Below are 19,749 nucleotides of genomic sequence, written 5' to 3' on the forward strand. Positions count from 1 at the left end.
TTGATACTGGCTCGAGACCCAGACACCAGGTGGATCGAGCGGAAGAGAAGGACACGTTACCGTGCTCTTCTTGCAAAGCACTAGCACATATGTGCTTTGCAAACTGCATTAGTACAGCTCTTTGGAGACAGTTTGTTTAAGAAAAGCCAGAGAGCTTTTGGGGAAGATGCAGCAGCTCATTGCGTGATAACTGAGGCAGCTGCTGCCGCCCGTGAGCACCAGCGGAGCAGCGGCCGTCCCCGCACCGCAGCAGGTCTGCCATGAGGAGCTCTCCTCCCACCAATGTCCCAGGACACACAGCTAAAAAAAGGTATTTGGTGAAGCAAAAAGGGTGTAGGGAGGTCAGCAGACTCGTGTGGCTAGATTGATTTCCTGGCCAAACCATTCATTCAGACAGAAGAAATGATGGTTTCCAAAACACTCCTAAGTAAACCTCCAAGAAACTTCTGGCAAGAGGACTGTGAGAGATACTCTGCCAGACCAAAGGGCTTTAACATTCAGAGCTTCTGCACCACTGCAGCCATGAAATGTTTGTTATTGTTGGTCAAATGAACAGACATCTGTAAAAGCACAACTCTTGTACTTGAAAAATAGAAGGTTCCAGTTCTGTACAACCTTGGGTGAAAAGAAAAATTAAAATCTCATAGACCAGGTTTTAGAGGCACAGTAATAGTCTCATTTGAGTCAGTAGGCATTCCTGTTGGAACTTAAATACAAGGCATTTTATTTTTACTTCCTTGTTCCCCAGAGCACACATGGGAGGGGAAGTTTGTCTGATCAGGCTCAGGCAGCACCAGACTCCCTGTTAGGACCTCAGGTCTCTAACAGGGAAAGGAAAAGGCTTCTCAGAGCAACTCAGAAAAAACATCAGTCTACTCTACTTGATACATCATAATGACAGGTCATAAAGGATAGGAAAGAAATATGTGTCCATAACCAGAAGATAATACAGAATACAGCTATAAAAACAGGAGACTAGAGCAGGGCACAGTAATGCTTTAAGTGAGGTGAATCCTTTTCTGATTTATCTATGCCTCCATTTACATCCCAGAAAAACAGCCTGAGAGAAAAGGATTTTTCCACAGAAGTCAAAGAAAATGAGCCAGAATGGGAACTCTGAAGTCCTACTAGCATGTGCATTTAAATCAACAATTTTTATTTTACAGAGATAATGCCACTTGTGAATGAAAGCCAATAATGACAATCTGATTGATGAACACATAAATCAGCTCTGCTATGCTAAATAGATCCCATTTTCCACATTCAGTGGTTTCTGTCACCACTTCTGACAAAGACAGAATTTAATCAGATGTGGGTAAAAGACTAACTTAGTCTACCCTCGAGTAAATTTCCTAAAGAACAGGAATCTCCATCCCAAAAAATCCTGGAAAGCAGGAATCACCTAGACTCATCCTGCGCACAAACAAAGCCTCTGTGTTAGTGCTTCACACTACACAAAAAGAACCATCTAAACCATCAAAATGCACCTTCTCCTGGCCTTTCCAAGAGCTCCTCCATGACCATCCAGGCTGAAGGTTCCAGTTCACAGTTCTCAGCCCCTTGAAGCTTTATACTCTCCCTTGGGAAATGGTGCTTTGAGAGTCCCCTTGGATGTGCACAAGGGATTTGGGACTAAAGCTCTACCTGATGGATGCAAAGATGGCAGAGTGAGGTATGAATACTGCTTCTTTGATCTCTTCTGTGCTTTTGTATTGAATGTCCAAAACATGCCCAGTGAAACATTTTTATTGGCACGAGTCAGGGTTACAAAACTTTGTGGCTTAGGCAGATGACAGTACTGGTCCTGCTTTTAGCATTAGAGCCCATTCTGCCTGTAAAACCTGGCATGGATTTGCAAAAGTTTGGGAGACAACAACATTTGGATAATACAAAGTCACTTTACAGCTATTCCTTTAGTAAAAACACTGGGTGTTAACAGTGTAAATAATATGTCTTACAACTTCTAATGTCAACAGATAGGTTGTCTCCTCAGACACATCCTCTGAAAAAGGCTCTAGTGGAGAATATAAACAAACACAAGCAAAATTTCAGCGCCCATGTCAGACAAAGAGAGGACAACTGGCTCGAAAAGCCCTTTAGATTAGAAGTACATTAAACTTTCGCAATGGAATTGCAAAATGTGCCCTGGAGACTTCCATCCGCTCCCAGCTCTGCTCAGCAGCTCCACACGTGTCCAACCACAGACCTGCCCTGTGCTCCAGCTCAAGCTAAAAATGAGATGGGACCGCGGAGGAGAGAACTTCACACCAGAGGGTACAGACACGTCCATACTATGCCACTGAAATCTAAAAGCAGGTTTTGTCCAGAGATTCAAATGTTCTCACTAAATTCATAATCTCCTGGAAATGAGCAAATTGAAAAGTTCAATTGAATTTTCTGTTTATCATTTGAAGCTTCAAGCGGGAAGTAGCATCAAAAGGTACAAATCAATCTGGCAGGGCTCTCACAACTCCACTTACATGGATGAAATTACTTCTGTCCAAACTCAAGAATAACGGTATGGAGTTAAATATTTTATTTAAAAAGTTTCTAGTCCAATAGAGGAAGCAGCAGACATATTGGACAAACTTTCTGATCACTGTAATGTAAAACCTCAAAATCTGACTTTCCGTTTCATTGCCAAGCATGCAAACATGACTAACTTCCAAAGAACAGGGGGTAAAAAGGACTAGAATCTAAATTATTCACACAACATTTAGAACACACTGTTTTGCTATTGAATAGCTGGCATTTCTTGGAAATATGAAAGAAGAGCTGCTTTGAGATAGAGAATGACCTGCAGAATTTCCTTTAACCATACACTGCAAAGCAGGGGATGCTCCAGAGGGATTTTGCATATGGGTTTTGCTTTTGGGGAACAGTCACCAACCCGTGGGCTTCAATACTCAGCTTTCTGATCATTACTTCAGGTTGAAACCTAATGTGAGGAAAACAAGCACTCACCCAGCTGGGGTGAGTAAACACTGTCACTTGGAGCCACTCATTTCTGTGGCAGGCAGCAGCTTCATCTCCTGCTCTCGGCAGTCAAGGAGCTGTGCACGCTCTGCCCAAGGGCGCTGCAGAGTGGGACACACCCCCTAGGAGCCTCTCTCTTTCCATTATCTACAGAGGGAGTCCGAGGAAATTATACCCTCAGCTAAATTTAGTTATTGCGAATCCCCTTCCCACATTTGAGTACGTTTCATACCAGGCTGATCTCGCAGCAGGGAATGATTAGCTGAAGTTAAGCATCTGTCAATTCACTTTAATGAGCAATAACTCGTGGCAACCTGCCATTAGCTTCGGTTGAATAGCTTTTATTTTTAGCTGGTGTTGCTCAGATGCAGCTTCCATCCAACATGTGCTGGGAAAGCTGACATCCCAAAGTAGTCTCCAGGTCTTCGTTGTGCCAGTCGGAGTGTCAGGGCTCAAGAGCTGCAGTTCCTGGAGGTCAGAGAAAAGTCACTGCAGTTCTGGGAAACTTTCAAAGAGTGAGATAAAACCAAAAGCCTGGAGAAACAGCACAGAGGCGCATGGTCCCCAGAGACCTTGCAAGAGAAGTTACTGAAATCCTGAGAGCGTGCTGAATGAGTGAGCTGGGTCTCCAGGGACAGAAACAGCACAAGTGGAAGGCACAGAGAGAGAGAGCCTGCTGAAATAAAACATGACTTCAGTGCTGTCCAAGAGTGCCTAGTGAGAGGAACAAATGCACAAGTTCTCTATTGTATCCGCTGCTTCATGTGGATCTAGGCTTTTATCAGAGGTGACCATAGAGAGGGCAAGGGGAAAAGAGAAAGATGAGTCCCCAAGTGAATATAGGGCAGGGTCTCGTTTCTTCCAGAAAGGAAACCCAATTTAACTCAGGAGCTGCTGCTGAAGCAGGAGGCTAAACATGAAGGCAGAACATGTTTGTGCCTCCAAAGAGACCCTCAGGAAAGTGTTCAACTCAGCCTCATGGCACCAAGTGCTTGAAGGGCAGCTGAACCACCTGAGGTCCTTCTCTCTGAGTGTCTTGCTCTGCAATGGGTTTCCACAGAACAGCTTACAACTGTTATGGGCATCTACAACTTCTCTGGCTGGAGGTTTGAGCCTTCTTGTCTCAATGTACCAGCCTAATTCATTCTGCTTCAGAGTCCCATCTGAGCCCCCACATAAGCTGCTGTGAATTCACAATAAAAATAATAAGAGAACAAATACTCAGAGTGAATGCACCAACCTGTTGGTGAGATACTCCTATCCTAAAACACTGTGAGACGAGTCAAGGCAGGGCAGTAACATACCTTCGGGGGAAACCTGAAGCAACATCTTTTTAGAACACACTCTAACTGAATAAAAAGGTGTGGAAAAGCTCAGAAATAGAGCAGTTGCTCCACAGTGCAGAGTTGGAGGCCAGGTACCGTATCTGTGTGCACTTGATTTCATTCACCCATTCCCCTGCCTCGAGTTTGTGCCCAGCACAGGTCCCAGAGCAGCCCCGAGCACAGTGACAGCCAGTCCAACACATCTGCTGGGAGTGCACGTTGGAGCAGCCTTCCTGTAATGCCTCACAGCTGGGTGAGCACATTGCTGAAGTAAGAGGCACGCATTTCTTTAGCAAAGAAAAGAAATAAAAAGTCAAGACTAACAAGATCCAGAAAGGGCATGCTTTTTTTTTTTTTTTTTGAACAAATCAACATTTATTTCAATGTAGTGAAACAACTTGTTGAAGCACTTCTCTCAGTTCTACTTTACATTTTGTATTTACACTGTCCTCATTCTGTGACAAAAATAAAATCATCTCCAACCCTGAAGTTTCCAGAATAAGTGTCGCTAGCAGCAAAAATAACAAAGCCCCAAACACAAAGCAAAAATCTCCCTTGATATATTTTGATGGGAGATTTTTGCATCTTCCATAAAAAAAGTTTTAACCCTGAAACTCTATGAAAAGCTATATGGGATGACAAGGAGGAAAATGTAATGTGTTTGAAGCTGAACGAGAGCAGCATTTGCTGGCCTTTGCAAGTACACTGTTACTTTTAGCATAAGGAACTGTGAAATGCTTAGACACCCACATAGAAGCAGACTTTTAAACTTTGACCAAAGCAGTTCTGCTCTTCTGGGAGCGTAAGGGTACCAGAGTCAGCAAATGCCATCTTTTATCCTGGATGTTGGGCACAAAAACAAACTTTATTACACATGGTTTCCAAGCAGCTGTTAGTAAAACACAAGCCTTATTCTTCTGTCAAGTGTCAAGGGTCAGCTTCATTCAGCAGCTTCCAAATTGAGCTACTGTAAGAATTTTGAAGTAATTACTCAGTTAAATGACATCATTGCTAAGGTCAACCCTTGCCTTATACTTGAAGTCAGCAACCTCTGTGACAAGGTGGACCACTCTGCTAAATGGGGGGAGAGGAGGGGGAAGACAATGATGTTTGAGTATCATATTTAGGTCTCCCTATCTCAAAGGAAGCTGTGGCTATGTACCCAAACAATTCTCCACGGAAACAACAGAAGAGTATCAGTGACAAACTTGGAATTGGAAAAATAAAAAAAAAGCAAGAACAGAACCCAAAGCTTTTTGGGATAGGAAGAAAAACTGCATGTTGAGAAAGAAGGGATAAGTTATTAAACTTTCCAGGCACACAGAGGGCTCGGAAAGCACAGAAAACAAGCAGAACAAACAAACACAACTGTGTGCATCTTTGCATCAGCTTCTTTTGCCAAATGCAGTAGCTTCCAACATTCAGCAGCTGCCTCTTGCTTTCTAGTGCTGTGGAGTTCTCTTTGGTACTTGGAGGCTGTGAGGAGCTCCAGGCAAAGAGAAAGTCTTTGTCCATTTACCAACCAATTCCAAAGGCGCTGATCTTGAATAACTTTACTAAGCAAGAGTGACACAGATGTTTAGAAAAGGGGACTTTTCTCTTAGTAAAGTTGTGGTAGGTGCAGTGGAAACCCAAGGCAATCTACATGCTTGTCAATTTGTGCCTAGGTAAGAACAGAGTCCTCCATGAACGTCTCTCATTTGTTCACTCTTAAATTATTCAGGCTCTGACAGCCCCTGAAAAGAAAAGAACGGAATAAGGATAAGTTGCAAGTGGCGCAGGGCAGGAGCGGACACCACGTAACCACCAAGAACAACGGGGTTGGGGTGTTTGACAACAGACACACTGCAGCTGCAGCCTCCAGGGCTGGTGCCCAAAGCAGCTTCCTCCACGCCCTCATCCTCCAGAAATGCCAGCAGAAAATACAAGCTCACAGCAAAGGTACTGATTGGGATGAATTAAAAGAAGGAATGAATGAAGTCAATGCAAACAGCGGTTTGGAAATAAAACACACAGATAAGAACTGCTGGTGCTTGTGACACTTTGCTCTTTGAACACAGCACAGGGAGATGGCTAAGCAGCTTGGAGACTTTGAACTGCACATTCAAGACTATCAGTTAGGCTTGTGGGAGGCTTTAATTCATTCAGCTTAAGTAGCAAAACCAGAACACCACTTGCTGTCCCATATAACAGGCTCACGCAATCTGCGTCTTGGTTTTTCGTTTGACAGCTTGGCACAGAGCAGTTCTGTGAGGAAGCTTCCCCGTCATGCCAGTCAACAAGTTTATCAAATTTCAGGTGACAAAGTCACTACTACACTCTATCTGCGTCAGCAAGAAGGATGGACAGGAACTTGAAGTCTCAGAGAGCATCTGCTACATGGGAACAGGAGAGCTCGCTCTCTGCGGCACCCTGCCGAGGTCTCAGCCCCCTGAAGCTGTGCCAGTGCCTTGACCCAGACACCAGCCTTCCCAGCAAGGCTAGTCCTAAGGAACTGATTGATTGTGACTTCTGAAGGGCCACACAGAGCCACCCACACTTTTAGGGTGCCTACATCATTGCTCCTTACCAGCAGCCTCCTTATGGGAAAAAATATCTACATCTGGCTTTGCAGAAACATGGAGAGGTGCCCTGCATAAAGTGCTTCATTCCCTTCTGCATCACTGAGTCCCTTATCAAACAGCTGAAAAATGCTCTACCAAGCAACACGTCTAATAAACTTCCATTACAAAAGCCATCTCCTCTATTGCTGGGTGGTTACTTTCTTTTGGCTCCATCTTTCAAAGGAAGCAGGAAAAAGAAACACTTGAACACAACCACAAGGATTAGTAGCAGAGGCTCTTTGATTCTACAAAGGCTTTGTTGAATACAGGTGACCTGTTACTGCATTTCAAGATGTCTGATCACAGACATCACCTGCCTGACAGTTTAGTATCTCCAGGACAAGTGACTGCAGGGAATATTCAGCAAGCATCAGTCTTTCAATGTTTGTCTGGAGCTTGCCTTGCTGTAGGCTTGTCTTAGCCACACTGCCAGATCAAATTTTACAGCATGCCCTGCCATGAGCAGCCTGGATAATTTCTCTGATACCAAGACAAAGTCAACTAAGATGCTGCCCTCTGCTCAGCACCTGCAGCCTGGCAGGAGCTGTGCTCTGCTACCGTGGAGCTGAAGTTACTGCTAACATTCAAAGCATTTGACTCCTTCTTGCCTAAAGCTATCATTCCCCTTCTGCTGTCCCAAAAAGAATCCCTGTTGATTAATATTTATTTCATTTCCTAAGGAAATCTATTCAGCCTCCACATGCTTCAGCTGAGAGCGATGTTTGAACATTGTGTTGATCCTCAGAGTTCAAACTGTAGAAGGTACAAAGAATACCAGACTTGAGGCACTTCAATGGTATTCACTGTGAATCACCATTTTACATTGTACCACTCAGACACATTTGGATCTAAAATACATTTGCATTTCTAATTAAAACAGATTACTATTAGTACTAAAGAATGTCTTAAATCAGAATCCCTAGGCCATAAAATCTAATTGCACGATGCTAAAACTGGATTTCAAAAATATACATATTATACCCCCTGCAGGATTAATTAGGCAACATCTCTTCAAAAGAGTCCTCAAAAGTGTATTTATTCAGCATGTGGTGAAATTATACCGGTTGTGCAACACTTCCCATGGCCTGGCTTGGCTCACGCTCCCGTGGCAGCAGAGAGCTGGAGCCTTGTTCATCAGGGGTGCTCAATATGGACAGATGGGATTCAGGACTGCAGTCCATGAGCAGGGACACACACTGCAGGAGCAGGAGCTGCTGCCCTGGCCACAGTCAACCAGCACCCTGGAACGAGGTGATCTGGGGTACACGCTTGGTGTGCTCCCCAGGACATGCTGGCCTACAAAGAGGCTGAAATCAACTGGTCAGTATCAATCTGGAAGCTGTAACTGCTGATGATCTGATGCTCAGTTGGTCACTGGTTTCCTACTTGACCTCAAGGAAGGTTCTAAGTGCTGACTGAGCTGTAAAGTGTTTTCAGAGAGGTTACAGTGTACCACGTCTTGAGGATCTGCTCACCAAAGCTGCACATGCCTTAAGAAGGGATGAGGAAAAAACCCAACAGAGCCTAAGAGGTCCTTGGCTGCTACAGTCTGTAGCTGTAATTGTCAGCAAGCCACAACTACATGAAAAAGTGTCCTCAGAAGATGTAGCTGTAGCTGGGGATGTGCCACTCCCAGCTTTCTTCTTTGCTCTGAGCTGCTTGCTCCATGTGAAAAATGAACATGGAAAAATTCTCAGAAAATGGTGGAGACACGTCCACAGTCACTAAATCCAGTCCCTTATCATCACAGTCAGCCACAGTCCATCACTTTCCCAAATGTTTACTTCAATGTTTTCTTGTGCAAGTGAACATGAGACCTTTGCTCAAAACTCACACAGACTGTACTTGTGCTTTCCTGTACACAGCAACTTTAAATTTCCATGTTTAACTTGCTTCCAATACAAAAGATAATAATCTCCAGAAGAAACCACCTACTGGTTCCTCAGGATAATGTTTGCTAATGGGTTCCCAGCAGGTCTGGCTCCCAGGCTTCATTCCCTTATGGAACTTCACAGCCTGGAATATCATTTTGCAGAGGATCCAAGATTTCAAAGTGGTTGGGCTGCCCCAGGATTAGCAATGGCTGTACCACATGGGACAAGCAAGTGCACTGGGGTGCAATAAGGGCAACAGAATAGCAATTACTGATTCATCATGTGGCAACACACAAAACTGGAGACACACTTTTTCCATTTACCAAAAGTAGCCACGGTTTCTGTACAGTAAAGGAGCACCCACAACCACAGGGAAGTACTGGGAGGTCAGGGAGTAAAATCCAGTCAGGACTTTCTGCAACAATCTTATGTGTGCTGCATTATAAAAGAAATAAATTACAAATACATAAACTGAAGTGTATATAATGGGTTTCTCCCCATCAAAGAGAAGAACCCCTATGGCTGTTCCATTATTAACTGCTGTAATTCAGCTTGCAGGTTCTATTTTTCATCTCATTAGAACTTCACTGGAGACATTTTCATATTTTGCCCTCATTATATCAAGGGAACCCAGGTGATGTGTGTGATTCCCAAGTTCTCAGCCTGCTGGGGAGAGCATTGTGGCGCTGGCCCAGGACTGAAGGAATGTGAGGCAGGTCAAACTGAACAGGAGACCCAATGGGATGCACTAACTACCTTTAATTCAAGGACTGGTTTGTGTTTCACCATAAACAGCCACATCAAACAACGGGAGCTAAGAGCAAACACATTAATTTTTGGTTTGTGGTTTTCCAATGGCAAAGAATGGTCAAGGGAGATGATTTCAAGCTTATCTCATTAGAGATAATCTCATTATTTTCTAATAATTCTTGAAGTCCTACTTGTGATCTATGCATCTTTTTAAAGAAAACATCCAGATGTGCTTCTATAGTTATATTAAAAGGTAACTTCACATGACACAGAATTGTGTGATGCAACATTAGCAATTGAACTCTTCTGCAATAGCAACTGATGCAGTGGCTAAACTGGCAGAAAATTGGATTTCCTTACTGAACTGAAAACCACAGGATCTGTAGATCCCTGCTGTAATCACTAACTGCCCAACCAATTCCTCTCTTTTGAAAAGAAATTGCACCTTTTGCCAAATATGAAAATGCTTTCCTAAAGCCTGTTAACAGACAAGAATTAGACTGAAATGTAACAGTGTTCTGTGTGCTTGAGAAGTATCTTGATGCTATTTTTAGAATGAAAACTTTGGAAGTTTGGGAGATTTTAAGTTTGCAATGCTAGATTAGTTTTCCTAATACACACACAAGTTTTAACAAGGTGTGTGCTGAAACATAACAGTTTGGGAAAAAACCCAAACAAAATCCTGCTGGGGTCATGTGAAATTACTGCCCTTTTTGTTTCACTTCAAAATGGAGAGATTTTATTTCAGCATCCGTGCATTGAATTCCTGAACAATACATCTATCTGGCACTTATTTTATAGGAAAACAGCATGTTTAATTACCCCACGTCTTCACACTGAGCAGGGAGAGCTACCCAAGCTATATTTTTCACAATTATCTGTTCTCTTTTCCTAAGAATAAAGTCTCCTTTCTTCAGGTTTTTGACAAGATGAATAAAGCCTTGTGGGTTCTAATATGCTCCTTGGAGTAAAGGGGAAGTTTTGGAGCTTTGCCTGCATAAAAGCAAATTCCATGTTTCTTTAAAGCTGGATGAATTTATGAAAGTTGAAAACAACAAAGCAATCCAAATAATAAGGATCCCCTACCACGTATTCACGCCCAGACCAGTAACTGAAAGCTGATGTTCACAGAAGCTCTTGCTACCTATTTTTCATATATGAATTAATTTCTGAAAGTTTATTTTCTCTACCACTTCTGTTGCATCTTGTATATGTCAAAAGGTGCAAGATTAGTCACAACAGGGACACATGAAGCCAGAGGTTGAGGAGCCAGCTTGTGCCAGGAGAGTTAGAGCTGCCTAGCAGTGCATGTAACTTTCAAGAGAGAAAATAATAACACTGTTATTGCTTGGATCTTGGAAACTGAGAGAAAGTTACTAAAGCATCCCAACACTGGCACTGACATGATAAACATTCGATTTACACAAAGTGGCTGGTGGTGGAGGAGAGCAGTGAGCACAAAGTCATGCGCAGCAACCAGCACTTCTGAAAAGCTCAAACATTCTGTGCCCTTGGACAGTTTATTTTTGACAGTAATACAGACCCACTGAAAACATGACCTGCTGTCTTTGTGAGCAAGGTTCCCACCCTCAAGAAGCCCTCCTGCAAACAGGTAAGATATAACACTAAGTAATCCTACAAGGAACTCACTGTTCCCCCAGCCTGCCAGCAGAGCCGTGGCCATGCTTCTCCTCTAACTGTCCATACTCAGAGGTTACTCGCAGCCCCAGGACTTCTCCTGGACTCCTCCTAGGTGTCATTGCCACACAAATGCTAAGATGTTCAGAATAGTGAGGTTCAGAATATTTACCACAAAAGACTGGCATGGGGACTGTCAGTCATGCTTTTGGGACATGCTTAACTGAGGACTGTGTGTCAGGAAGGTGTAGAGCAGGTGTGAGAAAGCAGTTTCACACCAACAAAAATAGTGATTTCTTTTTTTTTTTTTTTGCTAACAGTATTCACCTTGTATTGTTAATCCTGTTTGCTCAGCTGAGCAGCATTTTCATCAGCTCTTTTGTCCCTTCCAATAACTCTTTGCTATGACCTATTCTGACTCCTGACTCAGCCTGCAGAGGTGGGAAAACAGGACTTGGAAGAGATGTTCCTGTCATGGGCTAACCAGTTTTCTCTTAATAGAACTGGAAGGAAATAACAACAACTCTTGCAAACCTCTCCACAGCCATTTGCTCATGAATTTGCCAGGACAAAGAGCAGAGCTCAACTCTGGCATGAGAGGGAGGGAGACTGCCTACAGAGGACCAGTACACTTGATCCTCTTAACTTTGCTGAGATACAACTAATGAGCAACAGATGGACATCACCCAAGGAGTTTATTTGGGAAACCTAAGAGTTTCCTCATATTTTTCATTCAAGAAAGACCAGGAAGCTAAGCAAGCTTTGGGTGACACCCTTTATTTTAATATTGTTTTCTCTTCTGCCTCAATTTTGACAGAGCTGCTTTGGCCATGCATTCCATTATGCTTTACACAGTGCATCCAGGGCTCAGCCTGAAGCACTAAATAAAATATGTTCAAATTAGGAAATGTTATGGGCTTGAATATATTACTGCAGATCACTCTCTTGCTACCACTCAGCACAAAGGTACCAGTTCCCTTAGCAAAGCTCTGCAGCTCCCTCTAACAGTGTCAGCACCTTCTATAAAAAGCACCATCAGATCTCACTTTTTACCTAATGAAGAAATAACTTTTATTAATGTGCTGTTGACAGACCTTGTGATGATGCTGGTTTTCTTAACTTCCAGTTAAGGCTCTGTTTCTGCCCAGCTAGGAAAGATGAACAGGGTAGCTGGCTGAGCCCCCTTCACTGCACAGAAGTCATCACCACTCTGTCAAGACAAGCTTTCTTTGTTCATTTTACAGCAAAGATCCAGTAACAAATCAAAAATTTAGGCAAGAAGAGGAAAAGGAAGGAAGGAGAGAAAGAAAAAGAAGACAGTAAAACAGAAAATTGCAGAAAGAAGACCAAAAGTGTAGGAGATAGGACCAACTGGAGGGACAGAAAATTTAAAATAAGAGCTTTACTAGGAGCTTAGCATAAACAGAAACTCACTCAACCTTTTAACTTTATCACATGGAGATTAAAGGTTTGACATTCAGATTAAGTTTCTTTTGTCCTGATATCAGAAGTTTGCATACAACCAGCAGCCTACTCAGAAGATCAACTGCTTGAGGAGGCAGAGGATGTGCTCTTTACCAAAGCCAGCACAGTGCATCCCTTTAAATGCATCCTCCTGGTTTCTGGCTACCCTCAAGTAGAAAGCATACTATTTTCTCACCTGAAGTCATGCTGCAGCATAATATTACTCATGTGAACTCTAAAGTTACTCTGACAATTGATTACTTTTAACCACAGACCCTTTTCTTCGTCTGTAGTTGGTACACTCACAGCCAGCTCAAGTCCAGCAGATGGGAACATCTGTCTCCTTGTGCTCAAAGAAAAGCATTTCCTACACCTTGTTTGTGCTTTCCACCTTCCTGGTGTCTCTTAGGGCAGTGAAACCCCAGCATGCTCCAGTTTGGGCTAGAATTGAATGAGCTGAACTACTGCAAAAAAAATGTCCTCTAAATAAGGCCCTGGGTTTAAGGCAGCACACAGAATTTAATTTCCAGGTTAAATCTGAGACACTGGTAATCTTTACAGCTCCCTGTGCACCAGAGCCTGGAATTTAGTCTCACCAAATGTCCATGCTCCCATTCACTGATCAGCTTCAGAAGTGTAGTGCAGAAGGTAGTGCAGAGGAATGGCACTGACACACTGGATTTGGCTCTGTGCTTGAAGACAGCAAAGTTTTGATCTTCTCACATCCAAGGCAAGCAGCTGCCCATTTGCTTTAGAAAAGACATTTCACAAAGCAGGAATCCCTCCCATCTCTTTCTTTTACCTCCTTCCCCTTTTAAAATAATCTCTAATCTGAACTACACAGATAACTGAGGAGATAGATTTCATGTTAAAAAAAATAAAAAAGGTATATTCAATTGCAAATCCTAGAGTGATTTCTAAGGAGAGTTCAATGACTTTCTAGCTATGAGATGACCATCAGAATTTGAACCCTCTTACCAGGGACAGTTTTGCAGCATTAAAAAGCATTATATTACACTAGGTCACTTTGCACTTCTGCATTTAGGAGATACAGCAAAAAGCCTCGCTTGCACACTCTTGGCTTAGTAAGGCCACTGTCCTCAAGGCTATGCAAGTGTGCTGCTCCTCACTTACCCCTTTTTATGGCTGAAAGCAAGTGACAGACTTGCTCTGAGGCACTCCTATATTAGGATTCGTATCTCTCTATACTGCAGAACAGAGAAGTAGTCCTTATTTAGTTCCTGCAGGCAACTATCAGGGTAAGAGCAAAATTGCAAATAGTGTTGTCAGTTGCTTTCTCTGGATGGATCCCAACAGCTCTGTACATGGGCAAAGCCGACAAGATCAGAAACTCACCAAGAGAAACAAGCAAAAAGCAGCATCTCTACTGCTGCAGTAGACAGTGGAATACTAATGCAAAAGAGTTTGAGTCATCTGTCAAAATCCTTCAGAGAAATGCCCAGTTACACAAAACTTACGTATTTCACGATACACAGGGGACCCTGGGTTTGGGTTTTTTTCAGCTCTGCATTATTGTTGCTATTTAGGAGATCAAGCATCCACATCACTTCCAAGCTCCATGGAAAGCAATGATGCAGCTCGTAACAACTATCTGAGCACAAAACCTGTGTTTGAACCAGAATGCAGGCTCATTTTCCCTATTTCTCTCACTGGACAGTTCTTATTCACACAACAAATCCTACTGAGCCGTTACAAAACATCAAGATACATCAGGCACTGGCACCAGGAAAAAGCAGAGTTGAATGTCCAAAGAAAAACGTAAGGTCACCTATGGGGCAGCACTGAGAACAGCTCTGAGATGCTTCACACCCATCTTTAATACAAACTACATTCACCTATTTGCACTGCAAGACCGAGATCAGTGAGAAGCCCTTGGATGAACAGTGTGCCCCCCAGGTAATCGCTGACAACACAGAATACATGAAGTTAGAGCTTCAAAGCTCTGGTTGCCACATGAAAACATCTCCAGGCTTAATGGGAGAAGCTGCCAACAAGGGCACACTGATGCCATAATCTGGGACACCTGAATCCCTTGTCAAACGTCAGGTTTGGTACTTGTTTAGATTCAGGGAGTATTTCCACCATCTCTGGTTTGTATAATAAACACAGCATGACAGCCTTTTAGAACTTTTTGCCCGAAGTTTACAACCAAGGATAAGAAATAAGTAAATCAATCTGTAACACAAAACACCTTTTGTTACCAACCCAGTAAACTAGAACTGCAAACACAGTTAACATTTCAAATGGAGAGAGAAGAGCCAGCTGTTTCCCCTTCCCCGTTCTACAGACCTCTGTAGGTAGGACAGGCAGCAGGGAGATTTTAATCCCTTAGAATCAACATTTTCAAGACCAGAGCTCTGTCAGAGAGCTTGAATATTGCTCCAGCCTGCTGCATGGGCCAACACATTAAAGCATGGGCTGTCCAAGAGACTTGGCTTTCCCAGTGGTTTAGTACCACAAGCTTTCTGCAGGCAGCCCTACCCCTACAACCAGACTGCATGTTCCTTCTTAAAGGCTGCAAAACAGCGGGGTGTTGTGCACAGACCTCAAGAATCACTTCCTTGGCATGAGGTCGTGAGTCGTGAGTTCTCCCCAGGCTAAAAAAGATAACATCTTATGAAGTAGTGGCAAACTCCATCACCAACTAGTTTGCTGCTGTCACCACAGAAGTGTGACTAATTCAGTAACTGGGGAAAGAGGGTTCCTGCACTGCAAATGTGTGCCTCAAGTAACGAGCAGGCCCACCCCTCCTCAGTGTCATCTTTATCTGCTCTTTATTTGGGTTCCAGAGTTACCAAAAGACTGCATGTGAAAGCTTTAGTTATTAAAAAAAAAAAAAAAAAAAAAAAAGGCATAAAACAAAAGCCAAGTTTTGTTCAAGACATTTTCCTTGGCCATTCAGACAGCAGGAAACATCAAGATACCACAAGCAGATCTTTGCAAAACCTCACATTATCCAGAACAAGTCCAAGGGCCATATCGCAGCATAGACGGCAGGCTGGGAAACCTTCAGTCAATGCATCTGAGCTGCGCTGCTCCACATGAAAGCCAGATTTTGATTTTATTTTTACAAGGCACTCCAGCTGCCCTGGCTTTCCCACATCTCTCTCAGCATTTCAGCTCAGCCAGCTTCCCCAGACCTTCCCCCATCACCATTCAGAGATTTGTGAACTGTGAGAAACAGATGTTCTCAAAGCATTTTGCTCTTACTCAAGCCCAAGAAAGACTAGCAAGGAAAGGGGGGGCGGGGGGAGAAAAATCATTTAAGCAAATATTTCTCCCGGCCCTATTGACCTACAATCCCAGGGAGTTTTCCACGAGCAATGTTAAAATGTAAAACTATTACTATAAAACTGTATCAACTCCTGTGCTCCCGCTCTCGGCGCTCGTTACCGGCTCACCCGCCGCTGTCCCTCGCTGTCCCAGAGGCCCGGGACACCGCTGTCCCTTTCTGTCCCAGCGGCCGGGGACACCGCTGTCCCTCGCTGTCCCAGCGGCCGGGGACACCGCTGTCCCTCTCTGTCCCAGCGGCCGGGGACACCGCTGTCCCTTTCTGTCCCAGCGGCCGGGGACACCGCTGTCCCTCGCTGTCCCCTGCCGAGGGCACCGCTGAGCCCCCGACGGCCCGCAGCCCCCCCGGGCCAGGCTCCCGCCGCGCGGCCCCCACCGACCTGTGCAGGAGCAGCAGCAGCACTTCGCCAGGAGCCATCCTACACCGGAGCGGGCGGGATAGCCGCGCCTGCCCGCTTTCATGCTGCCTTCGGGCTGCTCATGGCAAGGAGCCACCGGCCCGCTTGCGAAAAACAACGAAAGAAATAATAATAATAATAGTAATAAAAGGCCCTAAAGCAAAAGCAAAAAAATAATAAAAAAAGCTACTCGTAAGCGGGCGAGCAGCGCGGCAGAGCCGCTGGCGGCCGCGGCGCCGGCAGCCGCTGTCCCCCCGAGCCGGGCGCGCTCCGCCGGGGGCGGCGCCTGCAGCGGGGGCGNNNGGGGCGGAGCGCGCCCGGCCCGGCCCGGCCCGGCCGGGGAGGGAGGGGGGCTGCGGCCGGACCGGGCTCCGCCGCTGCTTGGAAGCAAAAAAAAAAAAAAAGAGTTTTCGGGAGGAAGAAATGCAGAACTGCGGTATCTGCGCCCAGACAGGCGGTATCTGAGATCGGGAGCGAGAAATAAAAACTGCCCGGGAGGAAGTTTGCTAAAGCTCTGATACGTTGCGGATGGGGGGGTTCCACCAAAGCCTTTAAAAGGCAAAACTTGTATTGCCGTGGGGTTTTTTTAAACTTCAGAATGTTCTTGGCTTCCCTCCCCGCCCCCAGTGCCATTCCTTAACTTAAGCATCTGACAGCTAAAACTCTTTACAACTGGCTGAAAATACTGCCCAGCCGGCGGTGATCCCAAGGGTTCTGCCTGCTTCCTGCAGCAGCAGACCTGCCTGAAGCACTGCAGAGGGAATGCCTACCCTTCAGACACACGGACCGAGACACTCGAGATCCAGAGGCACAGCTTGCTTTGGAAGGTGCCAGCCTGTTGTGTTAGGATTTCCCACCTAAAGCATAGAAAACTGGAGGTGCCAAAAACATCCCGAACCTTGCTGGAGGCAGCTGGTAGGAGAGGTCGGGCAGGATTCCAGAGCAACAGCATCATAGTTTTGCACTCTTGCATCAAAAGCTGAACAAACCCAACAAGCTACTTCTCCCAGGTAGATGTAGGTATTGATAGGGAAGGGCAGAGGGGAGATGTGCCACACTTTGTGCCACTGTGTGCCAGGGCTAAAGCCCATGTGAGTACAGCTCTACTGGTGCCACAAACTGCTGATCTGGACTAAGGCTTTTGTCAATGGCTTTGGGGTAAGTGCCATTCCCAGGAGGACAAAGGCTATTTCTGGCCAGGAAGGGAGGGTTGGGGTCATGGCAGAGTGCTCACAAACCCACCTCAGGGTGCTCTTGTCCAGAGGCAGGCCTGGATTGAGTGATTCCATGTAGCCATTGGGTGGGATCGTGCAGACCCTGAAGGAGTCCTGGCAGAAAGACCCCCAGTAACTGGTGCCAGGAGAGGGACAGAAGAGAAACTGAGAAACTCCGTCCACCACACTGGCAAATATGAAACCTTTCTGCTTCGCTTCTGGCTTCTCTGCAGGAACTGTTCTTTGACTACAGCCTCAGCGGAAGGACTGACAACCTTGTAACACGCCCGAAGCATGCACATTTTCTTGCCAATGCCCTTGAGCACCAAGGTGTTTTCAGTACATGAGAACAAAGGGCTCTGTAACTGCTTCCCATTTGCTGTGTGTTGTGTCTTTCTTTGACTTGGGTCTTTGCCTATCTGGGAGCTGCAAGGGAATGTCTCCAGGGTGCACTCATGGCTCTTGTGCCTGTAGCAGGGAGATAATAATGTCACACATGAAGCAGAAACCACAGCTGCAGACAGAGAAGGAAAAGGTGGGCTGGGAACCAGCTGGGACACTCTCACTTTCTGCACCTCTTCTTTCTGTGTTTGTCCCTGCCATGGCTCTCCAGGCAGCAGCTCTACTCAGGTCCTCTGAGTGATTCAGGAAACTTGCAGCAGGGCTTTTCTGAGAAGGCAGCTCCTCACTTCTCTTTCTACTTTGAACTGCTTCTCTCTTTTCTAACACACCCTTGCATAGCATGCCCACCTCTTGCCCCATGGGCTGGTTGCCCCCCCTGAACTCAGCCTACTTTGTGCAGACAGAGGGGTAGAAGAAGTGCAGAAGAGGGCTTCACTGGAATTTCACTGCTCATGTGGCATCTGCTCAGACCTGCAATACAGGACCTGAGGCAGGAGCAGACCATACCCAGAGCCTGGTTTGCCAGATCCCAGCTCTTGGTTGGTTTAAAAAATCATCTTAAGAAAACCTTTAACACTCCTCATTTAAGAAAGTAGGAAACAGCCTAAGCTGTTCACCTCTAGCACTCCGCCTCTAAATTCCCATGACTCCTGGAAGAGTTGTCCATCCTGAGGAGACTTGTGGGTCTCTTCCAGCTCAGCATGTTCTGTGATTCTGTGTGAGCCTGGCATGCTGGGGGGAGCTTGGGGAGGCAGGGGGGAACTGGGCTGATCAGAGCCATCAGCTGAGAGCCAGAGTGGTGGAAAAACATGGAGAGTGTGCCAGCAGAGGCACTACAATAACCCTGCCAGGGAATGAGGCTTCACTAAACCAGCACAAGGACATGGAGTTTGAGACTGGGAGGAGGACTAGGAAGCAAGTTGCAGCTCTTGTAATTGCAGCTAAACTTTAAAACATAATTAAGGTGCAATTTCAGGTCTTTAAAAAACCTCCTTCCCTAATTAAAACAGAATTGAAGTAATTATTGTGGGAGGAAGCAGGCTCTGCCCCTCCCCAGTCTACAGATCCAGCAGTGTTATGAAGATTATCTCTATAAAGTTGCTCTTTAGAAACACGAACATCCACACATACTCACTGATGAGTGATACATGGAATAAATATTTCACAAAATAAGGCTGAAAGCCATATTCTTAATAACCACACCATATCAATTAGCCCCTATAAAGGAGAGAAGACATGCTGTGGGCAGTCTAGTTCAGCTCCAGCCCTAGCTGGGAAAAACATCTGTCAGCAGCAGCAAATTGGCACTATGCTGCCAGCTGCACTGATTCTTTAGTTTCAAGTAGGGAATTCAACCTTTGGGATGTAGAAATGTTGCAGAGGTTGTGTGGAGGATGGAAATCTGTACAGCCCTCTTGCCTGAGGTGAAGGGCAAGGAGTTGCTTCTCTGGGACTAGAAGATTATTGGGCAGGATGAATTCATGTGGTCCATGAGCTATCAGTCACCCGAGAAGGAAAAGATCCATGCCCCTGCTCTAACCTATGCCTGAGTCAAAGAATAGAGTCATAGAATGGTTTGGGTTGCAAGGCACTTTAAAGGTCATCTTATTTCAACCCTGCTGCCATAGGGAGGGGCACCTTACACTTGATCAGGTTGCTCAAAGTCCCATCCAACATGGCCTTGAACACTTGGCAGCCACAATATCTCCAGGCGATCTGTTTCAGTGCCTCACCGCCATCACAGCAAAGAATTTCTTCCCAACATCTAACTTAAATTTCTCCTTTTTTACTTT

At 45.1% G+C, this 19,749-nt stretch overlaps 1 protein-coding gene across 12 annotated transcripts in view; it reads right to left on the reverse strand.

Annotated features, from left to right (window-relative positions):
- Positions 1 to 19,749, reverse strand: part of KALRN (kalirin RhoGEF kinase) — a 472,671-nt gene that overhangs the window by 60,133 nt on the left and 392,789 nt on the right. The window contains exon 1 of one of the 12 annotated variants that reach the window (XM_041473018.1): positions 16,323 to 16,621. The exons of the other annotated variants lie outside the window; for them this stretch is intronic. Coding sequence (XP_041328952.1) covers positions 16,323 to 16,404 — 82 coding nt within the window. The 5' untranslated portion in view covers positions 16,405 to 16,621. Of the gene's footprint in view, positions 1 to 16,322; positions 16,622 to 19,749 lie in introns of those variants that run through there. 12 annotated transcript variants of the gene reach the window in all.

The sequence above is a fragment of the Pyrgilauda ruficollis genome, unplaced genomic scaffold (genome assembly GCF_017590135.1).
Source record: "Pyrgilauda ruficollis isolate IOZ18807 unplaced genomic scaffold, ASM1759013v1 scaffold3, whole genome shotgun sequence".
Taxonomy (NCBI): Eukaryota; Metazoa; Chordata; class Aves; order Passeriformes; family Passeridae; genus Pyrgilauda; species Pyrgilauda ruficollis.